At 46.6% G+C, this 15924-nt stretch overlaps 1 protein-coding gene across 17 annotated transcripts in view; it reads left to right on the forward strand.

Annotated features, from left to right (window-relative positions):
- The window catches only part of Tenm4 (teneurin transmembrane protein 4), a 1520543-nt gene that overhangs the window by 1289240 nt on the left and 215379 nt on the right, over window positions 1–15924 (forward strand). For all 17 annotated transcript variants that reach the window (XM_076938042.1, XM_076938101.1, XM_076938085.1 and 14 more), the window contains one exon: window positions 12748–13003. In XM_076938042.1, the coding sequence (XP_076794157.1) occupies window positions 12748–13003 (256 nt within the window). The remainder of the gene's footprint in view (window positions 1–12747; window positions 13004–15924) is intronic.

The raw sequence follows: 15924 nt of genomic DNA on the forward strand, positions 1-15924 counted from the left end.
GTTGTTCCTGTTTGCTTGTTCACCCACCATGTGTACCTACTATGTGGCAAGTGTCAGACTGGGTACAAGTGGGGTGACAGTGAATGAGAGTTATCTCAAAGGACCCTTAAACCTATAAGGGACTTTCATGGACACAGAAGTTAGTGTATAGCTGTATAATGGCAGGTACTTGTGATGGTCCTGAAATGTATGATTGACCTTCAAAAGATAGACTGAGTCTATCGGCTGAATGTGGAAGGGCATGGGTGTGTCATTTCAGTATCTGAAGTGAGTTTTAACCTCAGGGAGCTAGGAGGCTGGGAAAGACAGTAGGGTTACACATCTCTGCCTGAGTTAAATACCCAAGCCAGAAGGATGAGGGTACTCACTGGCTGCCTTATTCCACCAGATTCACTGGCTGACAGTAGGGACAGGATGGTCCAACCCAGAAGGTACCTAAAGGGAAAGGCAGCAAATGGCAGGCAAGCAAAGACCCTATATGGTAGACACTTTAGGGGCAAATGCATGGTGGGAAGAAATAGTCTCGATCAAGTGAATTCTGCCTGAGTTCCAGATGGATAAAATTTCCCCCATTTCCCCTCTTATTCATAAGACCTTTGTAGTGTAGTCGACAGATGAGCTAGGCACTTACAGATAACCCACACCAACTTCTGGACCTTACAAATCACATCTGCCCAACAGCCGTGTTATGAGCAATGGCCACTGTTGTAAAAGGCCCCACCCAAAGTGGAACCATCATCCTACAGCAGCACTGGCAGACTGTTAGGGTAACTGTTTACTAACTGGTAGTAAAGAAGTTACCCCACAGCATGCTGGGCGATCTGCATTGACAGTCAAGGCATGGGGTATGAGCATCAAAAACACAGACTCCAAGGCTGGACACCTAGATTTGGATCCAGTCTCTGCCAGCAAACCTAGCTTTGGGCCACCTATAAAATCCTCTCTGTGTTTTAGTTTCTTCTGCTACAAAATGGGACTCTTAGCAGTAGTTACCCCACGGGGGTTGTTATGCAGATTACAGTAACATGCATGTATCAGTTACTTGTTTCGTTGCTAAGACAATGCAACCTAAAGAAGAAAAGATTTATTTTGGATCACGGTTTCAAGAGATGTGTCAGTCCCTCGTGGCAGGGAAGGTGTGGCAGTGGAAGTGTCAGTCAATAGCAGAAGCAGCCTGTGATGTGACTTGTTCAGGTTTTATCAAATCAGAAAGTGGGAAGTTCTGGCCTCTGCAGAACCAGAGGCCAATATCGCCAACAAGGCCAGTCCCCAAAGATACACTTTTGCTAAATAGCTCTAAAGAATCTACCACCTTCCAAAATGGTACTGCTAGCTGAGAACAAACAGTCAAGTATGTCCTACTAGAGTCTCTGATCCCCTCTGAAACATCACGAGCTCAGTCTTTACTATCCACATCTTCTATTGGTGTTCTAGTCTTCTGAACCCTCACAATGGCTCCTTAATGGCACACAGCATTCCCCAGCTTCAGCCCACAGTTCCCAAGGCTCTCACATTCTACAGGCCAGCTCTAAAGGTCTAAGAACTGTGTGGTCAGTTTTCCCACAGTGAATCCACCCCTGGTACTAAGTTTCTACCTTACTTTTCTTGTTGCTATGATAATATACTTGACAGAAGCAACTCAGGGAGGGGGATTAATTTTGCTCATGGTTTCAAAGGGTATCAATCCTTTATGACATTGGTGGCATAGCTTCTGGAGTGGATTACGTTCTCACCGGTGGGAATTTCTGGTGTGGAAGGTTAAATCTTGGTAGATTAGGAAGCAGAGGCTTAAACTAGAACCAGAAAGAGATAACACTTTCAAAACCCACTCACAATTACCCACTTCTACTGATGTCACAGTCCCAAAGATTCCACCTCCTCCAACAGCTGGGCCTTCCTCGCAGTAAGCTACTGGGGGATAATTCACAGGCAAACACATCCATACACACAGAGACAGGACGCAGCCAGATCGAAAGCTTCCGTCCATCCATCTGTCTCTTCTTCACAAAACCAAAAGAGAGAGTACAGAATGGCATTCGGGCATTAGTACAGGTTGAGGGACAAGCCTGCAAGTCCACATGTGACCCTGGTTTCCCAGGATGCCAGGCCTGAATAGTCACCCTGTCTCCTCAGCATCTGTCTGGGTGTTGGTTGTAAATGTTGACAAGAGGCATTTTTCTTGGCCACCTTGGGCGGCATAAATTAGGCAGAGCTCTGATCACTGTGGCTATGAATATAACTGTTTGATTAAGGTGCTGTACCGGCTGCGTTATTTGTTTCGCAAACCTCAGCTGAGCTGATTGGATTTCTTTCTCTTCCGATTTTTAACATAAGTAGATTCTGAAATTGGAAAAATAAAATATTCCACAGTCGAAAGAAAAAAATCTTCTTGGGGAATGAGCCCAGGTGCACATTTTCTGCATCAAAATCAGGTTAGCAGCATCAGTGACCTTGCTGATTGGCGGGGAGGAGGACGGTGGAGGAAATAGGGACTCAAAAAAGGCCTGTGATATGGCCAGTCTGTAGCCAGGAAGGTGAGATTTGAACCTGAGGCTGCTGTATGCAGAGTCATGGCACTCATGTGACCTGAGATCCTACTCTGGGTTCTCATACCTTTTAGGCCAATCTGTCACCTTCGCCAAGATGTACCAGTGTGAAGCAGTCTAGGATGCTGTGGCTATCAAAGGGTAAAGACCTGGTATCGCTTCCTGGAAGTGCGCATACCAGAAGGCAGCACTAAGGAGACCACTCTCAAAGACAAGTGAAAACAACAGCATTTACAGGGTGTCTCCTGACTGCCAGGGGAAGGAAACAGGAAGGTTAAGTGTGGGAAGTGTCGTTTCCATCACCAGGACAGACAGGTGAAACTAGAGGCATGTGCAGTCCTGTCTTTGTACTGAGTAGCAATGGAGCAAGAACAGATTTCTCCTGTATGCACCTCAGTTTCCCCTTCTGAAACGCAATGATAAATATAGCTAAAACTGGTGGGTAGGTGTGATGGGTCATGCATTCGTTTTCTTAGTTCTTCCTGTGAATGCTGTCCCCTGGGACTAGTATCTCCAGATTTCACATCAGGAAGACGCCACAAGATGAGCTCAGTCACTTCTGTGAGTCCACAGCTATTTCTGTCCTAGGCCACCCTCCTAACACATAGCTTTGTGTTCCTCCTACTGCCTCAAAGGCACTTGGTGCCAATGGTGCTTTAACAGCAGCCTACCTTTTGATACTTTGAGACCATTATTGGTATTAGTGCTACATTTCTCTGGCCTGGGGGCAGAGTTGTACACTTTGCAGAAGGGCTACAAGAGGACAAGAATGTTTCCTGTTTCCGGTATGACTGGCCTGCTGGACACTAACAAAAAGAATACCTGCCCACAGTATCCTCAAGAAGTATCAGAAAGAAAGCCCACACATGATATGTAGTGAATCATAAAAAGTACCCCCCTGGCTGGGTAATTAGCTGAATGTGTTTGGCCTTTTCTCCCATCAGTTATGTTAGGTCCTAAAGGAGAAAGGTGTCTGCCATGTGAGCAGGCAGGATGCCACCAGGCTGTACTGAGGCTTGATTGGGTTGGATGGTGCTATGGTTGGGGCTCAAGGTTTCACATCTAGCTTTATAAAGCCTGGGGTGGTTCCTGGGTTGGCCTCTGAAGACCCAGGTTTGAGGGTCTCTGTCCATCAGCTTTGACAACTGGGTGAGCCACAGAAGCATGAGAACTCCACGTCTGTTTCTTGGTGTTGTTTCTTTTGTATCATGTCTGTCCCTTTGGGGGAGGTCCACGCCATCACAGGCTTCTGCACTGGAGTGCTGTTGTCAACTGTCAGGAGGCATGGAGGGTTTTGGGTGCTCCAGGCAGCCTGATGGTTTCTTGACACTTGACCTGATACTCTCCAAACCGCACAGGGGACACAGCTGGTAACTGAGGGAGCTGTAAACACTTTATGTTTTCATAAGCAGCTGGGGACAGTATGAAAAAGAAATAAAGACATAGTTCTCAGAACTCCTGCAGGCACCTGTGTTGTAGAAACAGACCCTGGTGCTGAAGATCAGGGCAGTTTATCATGTTTCCCAATTCTCTTCACCCAGAGAGTACCCACAGGAGGAAAACTCCCATCTGTCCTGTTCCCTTCTCACCCTCCCCTTTATTCATCATCAGTAAATTCTAAAGAAATGGCTTTATCTTGTGATAAACTCTGGCACACTTAAGTGACAGCTACAGGCTGGCTAAAAGGACTTAAGATCCTAGAACAGGCTCAGGCAGCATGTGAGGGCCACGATTAGGGCTGAACAGCTTCGGGTTCAAACCTCCTCTCCCCCTCTACATACTGGCCATATCACAGACTTTTTGTTGGCCCCCTTCTTTGCATCAAACTGTATGCCCATGTGCTCTAAGAATATGGTGATGACTTATGAGTTATGGAGAGACTTGAAAAACCCACAGGAAGAGCCTCTACTGAAAACTCCGGAGAAGGGAGTCACGGACAGCTTCCAGGAGGAGGCAGCTACTAATTGAATCAGCCTGGCAATGAAAGGAATATTGCCTTTCAATCAGAACAGCATCTGCAAAGCTGTGACTGACACAGCTTAGTGAGGGGTCTAAGATGGCCTTGCCCTTGGCACCTTTCATGGAGGGGGATAGAGAGTGTGGGTACAAGCCTGCAGTGGGGCAGCTCAGGCTGCAGTGTGAGGGTTTCTATCCAAGGGGCAGTGGAGTTACCCACAGGCTTGAAAGCATGGAATGACATGATCCAGTTTGCTGGTTCCTACATTGGACTGTTGTTGGCTTCAGCTTCCTAGCCTGGTCCCGATTTATCTGTCCAGGGCTCCATGAAGACAGTCTACTCCTCTTCCACGTGCAGTCTGTTTGAAGGAAGCAGAGATGCTCATCCTGACATCTTTCTAGGACATTCCCTGAGAGGAGCAAGGGGAAGCCTCTAGGAATCAGACTATCAAAGCCTGGCAGAGACTACTGCAGATCCTCTGTTGAATGGAGGAATCCCATTTTCCTCATAGACAAATTAAGGCCCATCCAAAGTCATGAGTGAGTTAGTAGCTAAAAAGGGAAGTTTTTCATTCTAGAGCGCTGCTACACGGATGTAATTGGGCGTTTAACTTCCTGGCAGGTAGTTTGTGTGGACATAAGCCACGGGGCTTGGAAAGCTAGTCCTAAGCTCTTGGCAGGCTCCCCTATACACAGATACTTTCTCAAAACCCTCTGATTTCCAGGCTGACAGGATTGATCCTCCTTCTGTCCTCATGGGGTCATTCCCAATCTCAGGAAACCAGGGAACCACTAAATAGTCCAGAGGAGGGTCACCCTCCGATGTATGAGATGATCCCTGGTATGTGAGCTTCCCCTAGGCCCACCCCACCTATCAGCCCAGTCTGACAATTGCCAATTGCCTGTGCTCATTCTTAGTGCTTTGCACTCTATGGACTGTGTATCTGCTTCAAGACATCATACTCCTGCTGAACACACACACACACACACACACACACACACACACACACACTTGCAGTCACTCCTGTCTTACCATATCAACTGTGGCCCTTTGTTGATCTAGGCGTTGACCTGACTGTTTATGGGTCAGACCACTTTTGAAAAGGCTACAGAGGTGAGAATGACAGGAAGGAAAGCTCACTTGACAGCCACAAAGTTCTCCTAGAACAAATTCAGCCTTGAGGTAGACATAGATTTAAGGGAACGCATACACCCAGAAATGACCTCCCCCCCCCCCCCCCAACGCTTCTGGCTTCAGCTGGCCTTTTCCAACAAGTCTATTACAATTTTACAGCAGAAAGCCTGTCTAGCCCACCTGTCTCCAGCACCAGTACTTAGATTTAAAGGGAAGCTTGCAGGAGACATGGAAGCAGGAAGCAGGGAAGGAGGGAGCAGGCTATGTTTCTCTTTTACTTCTTGGTACCCAGCCATACAGTATATCCTAAACAGCGTGCTGGAAGTATCTTTTGCAACCAGATGTTGATGAGCAAACATCACAGGTTCACCTGACACCTATGATCCAGTCTTGCATCCTAGAATTAGAGAGGTCTTCCTCTACTTTCTTTTTCTTTTTGTCAGTCTGGGAAATTGGGGCTCAGGTACATTTAGGTGCCTTATTCAAGGTCACAGAGCAATTTAACTGCTGACAGGGACAAAAGCCATGTGTAGGTGGGTATTTGTTAAGAGATAGTTACCCCATTCAGATGGGAGTCTGCCAAGTTAGCCACGCTTAGAAAACATGATGATGACCTTAGCTTGGTTTGTGAATTACTGGTACTCTGGAGCAGAGAACAGTGCTGATATGTCCCTGTCTGATGGTCTTGGGATACTGCTCTGCTTTCCTTGCTTGCTTAGAACAGGGTCTTCCACCCAACCCCATCCTGAGTCCTGATCCAGCAGGGCATCCATTGCTGGACAGAAACTGCAGGTCCATTTAATGGCCTGAGGCTTTGCCTTGTTACTGTTACTAGTTTAAATGTCTGGAAGTCAGAGTAAGCCCTCTGAACACCCGTGAAGCCACCACCAGACTCCAGACTTTTTTTGTGTGACTATTCAGTAGAACTCTGCTCCAGGCAGCCAGGTCCCCACACCATCTTGACTATTTCAGCCACGGCCTTTGTTTACAGCAGCCTCCTACCTGGATCCCCTTTGCCTCCATGTTGTACATGTCAGCCTTCCTCTCCTTTAGCGCCCAGTTTCAGCCCTTGCTCTTCCTTGAAGTTTCTTAGACAACTGCATTTGCATGCTTTGTAACCTGGAGAAACGTGGCTGTGGTGGGGACCATGACCTGAGTGGGTCGCGCTGGACTGAGCAGAGGGGTTGTCCCTCAGTCTGCAGTCCTGTTTCAAGAATTCTAGTGGCCTCACAGTGAGCCAAACCTATTGAGATTCAGCTCAGGGACAAGGCATTCTCAGGCATGCAGTCAGAGGACAGGGAATGATCTGGAACCAGAGTGGAACGAACAGGAAAATCATTCAGTAGCTGTCTACCCAACTACTCCCACTGGGGTGCGTGCCTCTGGGACAGGCAAGCCAGTGTGAATTTGCCAGCTTTCCTGGCTGTGTCCTGCCAGCAACAGCTACCAGGACTCCGAGAAACACTCTTTTTTCATTTCTATCCCCCCTAAAAAGGATGCACATGGCTTTGACATGCACTGCCTCACTGTTCCAACCTGTATGATGCACCCATTGTCATAGTCTTGGTGTTTGGTCTGTCTCACATAAATGAGAACGTGAAGCAACCATCTTGTAACCTGAAGGCTCTGTGTTCCTCCCAGCATGAGAAGTTCTGCAGTGGCTACCCCAGCCCCACGGCCCTTTCCTCTCCCTATGTCCAACTAGTGTGTCAGACCAAATACTATTGAGGATTCCTGTACACCGGCCATTAAGGGATGCCAGTGAAAGTTAACAGCAGACATTTCATACAGGGAGGAAGTGAACGGAAAATAAACCCCAAGAGCTACCCCTCACCTCCTGCTCACACCACAGCTTGCTTTTAGATTGAAGTCCATTCTAGACAGAAACATAATACTAATGATAATTCTCTAACTCTGGCATGGGACTTTGCAGTTTGCCAGCTACTATCATGCACCTCTGACAGGTGATAAAGTTAAAACTCAAGTCAAATAAATTGTCTGCGACACCACAGCTTAAAGGAGGCCGACCTGAGATCAGAAGTGGGGCCGTCAGATGCCACTGCGAACCGTGGTGACAAAGAACTCTCTGCTCTGTCTAAATTGGTCTTATAGGCCAAGGTTCATTAGCTAAGCACTCGGTGCCTCTACATCACCATCCTGAGTCAGTACTGGTCAATGGCGTTTTAATGGAAGCCAAATAATTCTTTCTGCTGGTGTGCTCAGGCAGCTAGAGTTTTTGTGTTTTATGATAATTAAATACCATCATCTTTCATATCCGACGATCTTCAGGGCCCGATTAATGACTGCAGTGCACAGTGGGGTCATCATTAACTCTGAAGCAAAGAGAGCTCTGGGCACCTGTCTGCGGTTTGGCAGAGCAGGCGCGTTGGGGCACCTGACCTGGCACTCTTTCTTGGAGCCATCTTTGATGACCTTAGGTCTCAGTGCTTTGGTCTCATGGCTGAGCCAAAGCTATGAAAGTTTATTTATTTATTTTTTCTCATGAGAGTGGCTTACTCTAATGCAGCCCATTTCCTAAGAAGGCACCCTGCCATTGACCTGGGGCATGATTATACCTCTACTTCCCATGCCCTGCCTCATCCTCCACCAACCTCAGTACTTCCGCCAGTGTTAAAGTGGCCATACACCAGCTCCTACCTTCCCAGTGATGACCCAGTTTTCTAGCCTTCGCCTCCAGGCAGCCATCACCTGGGCCTGCTTCAATATCTGTACCTCACCCACAACCTCAGCCCCTCACAGCCATTCACACTATTGATTTAATGTGTCCCAAGCGCCGTGCTCTCTTAGGCTTCTAACACCATGCACACACCTAATTCTCTGCCTGGAGTGTCCCACTGTACCCCAAGACCTGAAGTCAAACAGTCACTCTCTGTGCCTCCAGGTGCTCCAGGGGGCTGGTGTACAGGGTGATAAAGATGACACGTGTCAGGTCCTTCCCATATAGCAGACATTGTCGGTGCACTTAGCCTGTCCTGATTCACTTGATGGACACAAGGGAAGTATTTCATACTACAGGTTTGAAGCCAGTTTGCCTAAGCTCAAATTCTGCCTCTGTCACTTAATAGTTTTCTAAGTGTGGGCAAGTGCTTTCTGTGAGGACTAACAATAGCCTCTTCTTTTCAGAGCTTCTTCTTTTCAGTTGCAGGATTTCCTAAGTAAAGCACTTAGTGTCTGTCACTTAGTAAGCCCTCAAATACATGTGAACTGGTATGCATGATGACGTCATGCACAGTTGATGTCCATGGTGCTGTCTAACTAGATTGAGCATCTCCAAGTTGACCATGTTTGTGACCATGTTCTCCACCTTTAATTGGCATTTCTAACACGTATACATTTTCTAAGTGTGTAAGCAGCTAGAGGCTTGGAGAAGTGGTGACCTGCCCTAATGTCACATCACCTGTCAGAGGCCAAAGCTGCTCTGTGACACTCCTAGGCTACACTCTGTGTTCTTCTCAACCAGCCACCACCTGAAAATGACACATGTCAGGGATGGGGTGTATCTTTATCTGAGAGCCCATCATCAGTCCTCAAACAAAGCAGAGGGCTTCCCCAGGGCCTACCGTGAGCCTAGGATGGAAAGATTGGTATTGGTTCTCACTTGCTCTGAGAGGTTCATCTAAGGCATCAAGGAGCCTTATCCTTTGAAACCTTGAAGCCCCGGGTACCTAGCTCAGAGGGTCAGAGCCTGGCATTCTGCTCACTTTTCTGATCTGTGTTGAGCTCCAGGTGCTTTTCTGGCTTCCAGGAGCCAGTGGATTGGCCCCAGTGGAATCCATCAGCCATAATAAAAGGGCACTGCCCACTGCCCCTCTATGCAGTATTTTCCTCTTCTTTCTTCTCATCACTTTTTTTTTTTTTAGAACTGCTGTGTAAAATGCTGAAGAGTCATCTCCATGGTGACATTTAGTGCTATTTATGGTTTGTTCATTCATGTGCCTTTATCATTATTGTGGATTATATGTGCAGCTACTGTTTGCAGGGTTGGGATGTAGATGCATGGCAGAGCACTTTGTCTGGCACATATGAGGCCCTGGGCTTAGTCCCCAGGGCAGGAAAGAAAATGGCATATAGTTGAAATGTTGTATGCCAGGCACTGTGCTGAGCACCCGACATGAGGCATCTCATCTGAATCTCAAACCACCCTTATATGGTGGGCATTGTCTCTAGAAAGGAATCTCCAGAAAACTACAACTCTTAAGAAGGTCAGTGACTTGATGGACATCATAGAGTTTTTTTTTTAATGCTACATTAATTTTTTTACATTTATTTATGGGTGTATGTATATGTATGAATGCATGCATGTATGTGTATGTACCAGTATATGTGTATATATATGTCTGTGCACACTTGTGCCACAGTGTGTATGATGTGCATGTGCGTGTATATGTGTCAAAGCATGCATGGGAGGGGAAGTCAGGAAACACCTTGTCAGGCCCACAGTCACAGCTTAGAAGTGGAAGAAACAAAACTTGAACTCAGAGCTGTAGGACACCAAGGCTCAGACTCATTCTGTGATCCATGGCTCTGCACAGCACTCAAAGGGAGCCTCCCTATGCTCTCTGAGAGTCAGCAGAGACATCAGTGTTCAGGATTTCTGCACATATAAAATAAAAGAAGGTACTGGAGAACCCTGGAAACTTTCTCTGTCTCTCTGTCTCTCTGTCTCTCTGTCTCTGTCTCTCTGTCTCTCTGTCTCTCTGTCTCTCTCTCTCTCTCTCTCTCTCTCTCTCTCTCTCTCTCTCTCTCTCTGTGTGTGTGTGTGTTATGATAGAGGCAGGTAGAGCTCTTTGAGTTTAAGGTCCATCTGGTTTCATACTCTAGTGGTTCTCAGTCTTCCTATTGAGACCCTATAATACAGTTCCTCATGTTGTGGTGACCCTTCAACCATATAATTACCTAGTTGCTACTTCATAACTGTAATTTTGCTACTGTGATGAATCATAAAGTAAATGTCTGGTATGCAAGATATATGATACGCCACCCCAGTGAAAGGGTCACTTGACCCCCAAAGAGGTCGTAATCCGCAGGTTGAGAACCAACCACTGACATAGTTCTGAAACAGCCAGAGCTCTGTAGGAGATCCTGTCTCACCGGAAAGTGCTGCTGGAGGAGAGCCCAGCACAGCAAATGGCCCCACCCAGGCTTCTTTTCTCCACCCAAGGCTGCTTGTTCACTGAGAGAGGAGTGGATACTCTACCTGCCCAGGTCAGATTGACTTTCATGTTCTCACCCCTTAAGGGACAACCATGATAACTCTCTGCTGATCCAGGATTTCAGCATCTTCAGGGGAGAGCGGGCTTTGTCCACGCTTGGTGGTCTCTGGGGACCCTCCATTCCTACACTGACATTTGAATCTACCACTCCTGACCTTTGAGGGGTCACAAGGCTGGAGAAGGTAGTTACAGGGGAGCTGATGAAAGAGGGGGGTGAAAGGTGGGAGTACATTAGAGTCCAGAGCCCAACACGAAATTTGCACCACAGATTATCAATCATTTCCTTCTCACTTCTACTTCTAACCTACTCTCCCAGTTCCCCGCCAGATTCACTTTGTATCTCTCTTTTTTTTTTTTTTGTATATTATAAAAGGCCACTTGAAAAGCAGACTGATATATCTTTCATTAATATATTTCTGTCCAAAAAATATATTTCTGTCCTGTTGACTGTCAATTTGGTATCATTGTAGTACTATAATCTTGAATATACATGCCCTTCCCACTTCACAAATGTGAAACTGAGGCTCAAAGAAATTCGATGACTTGTCCAGGGTTGTATTGTTTACTAAGTGGCAGAACCTAGACTGGATTCTAACTTTTTAATTTCTTCCCCATCACACTGTTCAGCCTTGTGAGAGGAGGCATTCTGTGAGTAGCTTAGGTGAAGGGAAAAGATGCACTCCCAGGCCTGCCATCATTACAGCAAAATTTGTTTGCTTTATTTATTTGCACAGAGAATCTGCTTTGCCACATTCCCATGGGAACTTGCAGTATCTACTCCAAGACCAGGTGTTTGGGTGTTTTGTTTTGTTTTGTTTTGTTTGTTTGTTTGTTTGTTTGTTTGTTTTTTGTTACTAGTGATAGTAATGCCTGTTGCTCTGGGTAACTTGAAAGGACTAAATAAAATGTTTATCTCAGTCTTCTCTTCTGTTTGGGGCACAGAACAACATTTGGCACACAGTGTGTGCTCCGTAAGTTTACTGGTGGTTTTTATCCACCCAGACACAGCATGGGTCTCAATGTCCTCCTGTCCCCGAGTCAGGCTACTTACACCTTCACAGGCACTTGTCCTTCATACAGAGCTCTGCCTTGGCTCTGTTCTTAGCTTTGTCAGACTCTCAGCTAACTGTTCCTTGCACTTATCCATGTTGTTAATTTCATTTACTATGCGCCATTTATAAGATCAGTGATTCTCAAATTGAACCATGCATCTCTCACCTGGGGGCTCCATAAAGTCAGATTCCTGGGTCCCTACCCTAGGGTTCTTAATTCAATAAATGTGGCTCAGGGTGCCAGACCTTCCATCTCAAACACACTCACTCTCAAGTGAGAAAGCCACTGGTGAGAGACTGAAAGAGGAAGCTGGAAGGCAGGAGTACATCAGAGTCCAGAGTGTCTGTAAGTCCAACACAGAATTTGTACTACAGGTAGTAGCTTGGAATGTGTTCCCTTTAATAGATTATCAATTATTTCTCAAACCCTAAAAGTGTGACAGATCAAAGGTGAAGTTGTTGGTCAGAATAAAGTTGCTGATACTGGCAACTGGAATCTTGCACACTCAAGCCAGTTCTCACTCTCTCACACTTGTTCTCAAAAAAAAAAAAAAAAAAAATGTTTCTTATTGCTCTCCTAAAGTTTAAATTCAGTGGGGTAGGGATTTTTATTTTGTTTATTGCCCCAATGCATGCAGAGAACAGAAGAAGTTCGAAACTGTCTTCGAACCTCAGATTCGATTGAATGGATTAATATGTGGTTTGCTAGTACCAGATGCACTCACGCTCACCCCTGCAGTCTTGTTTAGTCCTCTGTGGCTATTTGTCCCCCTAGGGGCCACACCCACCCAGTAGCCCACTGACCATGACTGCTTATTCCTTAGATCATCCCAGCGGCCTGCAGAACCACCCTCGGCTCCGGACGCCTCCGCCACCACTCCCTCACGCCCATACCCCCAACCAGCACCATGCGGCCTCCATCAACTCCTTGAACAGGGGCAACTTCACCCCAAGGAGCAACCCCAGCCCAGCACCCACAGACCACTCACTCTCCGGGGAGCCCCCAGCAGGCAGCGCCCAGGAGCCAACCCATGCCCAGGACAACTGGCTGCTCAACAGTAACATCCCACTGGAGACCAGGTGGGTCCCAGTGGACTGAGGCTGGGAGGGCATGGGTGGGCTAGGTGGGCCATCTGGACTCTAGGGCCTGTTGGTGACCAGGCCAGTAGGGAATATATCTTTACTTCATATTCTCTGTTCATAGAAGCTGGTATGAAGTACCTGGGCTCGGGCTGCTACTCTCCAGTGGTAGAAGGAGAGAGCTCTGGGAGGCTAGGATTTTAGAAGCCACCAGGGCTGAGGTTCAGTGCTAGCCTGCTGCTTACTAAAGGTATGGTGTTGGCCCAGTTGATAGACTCACGAACATCACCTGCCTTGTCTATGCAATGGTAATGAAGCTAGTTGGGTAAGGCTTCTGTAAAGCAGGCAAGAGGTGTGTAAGAGGAAGGCACAGGAGTGGGACAAGGTAGGCACTCAGTTCCACTTTGGCTGTGTCCTCAACTTAGCCACCCGTGTGTAATTTCACTGCCCTGTGCCTAGCATCAGACCATCTGGACTGTGACAGGAACTCTGTGAAGGCCGTTTTTCCCTTCCCATCTCCTGTCTTGATGCCCTGATCCTTCTTCACCCAGTGATAGCCCCTAAGGTTTTTCTCTCAGCATTTGGTAGCATTGGCTTTCGTATTTTGATGTCATGCAATGCTCATACCTTAAAGAGGTAGATTTTCATGTTATGCCCCCATCTAGGAGTTTCGGAAGTTGAGAATCAATGGGTCTGTGGTAGGTCAGGTCATACAGGAGGTTGATACATGTCTGGGACTCCAACCCAGGGTGCTAGACTCTCTGTTCAGGACTGTTACTCTGTGTTTCACTGCCTTCTTCCAGGAGTGTCCTGGGATGTTTCTTTCAGCCCAGGGACTGCAGGCAGTCTGGGTCCTGCAGCCATCTTCCTCCTCTGTGCTACTGTGTTCCAAAATGACCTGTGTGCGCACGTGTGTGTGTGTGTGTGTGTGTGTGTGTGTGTGTGTGTGTGTGTGTTTGTAAAAACCATGCAACTCACTAAGAAATCATAGGAAGATAAAAAAGAGAATTAGATTTATATATAATTCCACCACCTGAGCAAAGCACTTTAGGCATGGCCTCTCCCTGTTCTCTAGATCACAGGTGAAGTATCCCAGGCTAGCCCAGCAACACTTCTTCTTCCATCTTCCACACCCTCTCTTAAAGGAAGAACACACAGGCTTTCTTTCCCCAAACTCCTGTTCTTTGTGAAAAGTGCAAAGCCAAACCACACTTAAGAAAATTAAATCAGCCTTCTCACAAAAGCTCTGCACACTTGTTTCTGCCCGACATGCAGTGATCATAGTGACAGTATTGGCATGGTGTTGGAGCATGTGGCTCTGCACGAGCAAATTCACAACCCTTTGGTCACATTTCATTCTTGTGGAATCATTTTTCCAAGCCCAAGTTTTTCCAAGATATCAGCCAAGCATGACTCAGCCCCATGTCCTAATTATTACTGTTTCTGTTCACACCCTTTAAAATGCCTCTCGTGCCCTCACCAGTTACAGAGGAGATTCATTGCTGTCATCCCACCGGGGGTAGCCAATCAAGCTTCCGTTATGCTCACTGCTCATTGAGTAGGGTGCGGCTTGGCTGATGGAAACCTGCACTAATCAGTAGGTCTAGTTATCTGCATGGATCACGGCTGCCACTCTCACTATTTGGATGTTCATTGTTTCTCGTTTGGGAGCAAACCCAAACGAGAAACAATGAACATGTATGTTTGGGAAAAACATACAGACTCCTGTATGTTTCTCGAAGGAAAGGGAGGTAGAGGAGGGGCAGCAAGAGAGGTTTTCTATAGTGGGGGGATCAATATGTGGTGTAAAAAACGCCCCCAACTCACATCCTCTGCCCTATCAACTAGAGCTCTCCTGCCTTCTTGGTTCTCTGTCCTCCTGTCTCCGTTGCTCAGGATGCAAGAAACTGTGTTTTCATCTTTCAGTACTATTGAAATAATTAACGTCCATCATAGAGCCACTAGCAAATCAAGAAGAAAAAAGTCTCCTAAATCTCCCAAAAGGTGCATATGGGCACACACACCCTTTCATGCATTCACCAACATACATGCAGCACACCATTATTATATGTAATTAGGTTACATGGGTTTAATATTCAGTGTATGCATATAACCTCCTCCAGCTTATGCTCTTTCAGGCTTCAGGCCAGGCCCGAGCATGTCCCCACCAGAGCTGCCCTCTTCTCCACTTCTTAGTCTAGCTGAGCCCTGCTTATTCCCGAAGCCTGGCTGAATAGATAAAGAAGGCTTTGTCTGTCACTCCAGAACCCTCTGCATCTCAAGATGGCCCCCAAACTGAGAGCAGCACCAGTTCTGCTGGATGATACCATCAGAATTCTGCATGTTAATGCTGACCTTAGCAGGCCGATGGCACCAGACTAACAAGATGACGTTAGGAGAGAGAAAGTTGTCAAGTCTGGCAAGTGGAACCAGCAACTGAACATTAGGGAAAGATTGTGGAATTTTTAAAGTAGACGGGCTGTCTTCTTACCTTGGCTTTCAAGCATGCCAGACCTTTTGGCATGACATGACATATCAACAAAGTTCACACTTGAGAACTATATAATCAAGTTACCAAAAAACAAAACAGCACACACACACACACACACACACACACACACACATACACACACACACCTCATAATGCTTTAGGTAAGTTAATGATTTAGGCCACATTTACAGTTATCTTCAGCCACATGACACCTGTAATTTTAACTTTAACCCACCTTCCTCCATCATCCAGTTTTTCTAACATTCTTACATTGCAATATAATGTCTTAGGGGCTCCAGGTATTCATGGTAGTCCTCATTATCATTAAATACTCACGGGATACCTACTATGTGCTAAGATAGCCAAGAGAACAAGCTCTTGAGAAAGATTGTCATGGCAGAGGAAGCTGAGGGACGTGCTGTGCTTTCAT

This window comes from Arvicanthis niloticus, chromosome 1 (assembly GCF_011762505.2).
Source record: "Arvicanthis niloticus isolate mArvNil1 chromosome 1, mArvNil1.pat.X, whole genome shotgun sequence".
Taxonomy (NCBI): Eukaryota; Metazoa; Chordata; class Mammalia; order Rodentia; family Muridae; genus Arvicanthis; species Arvicanthis niloticus.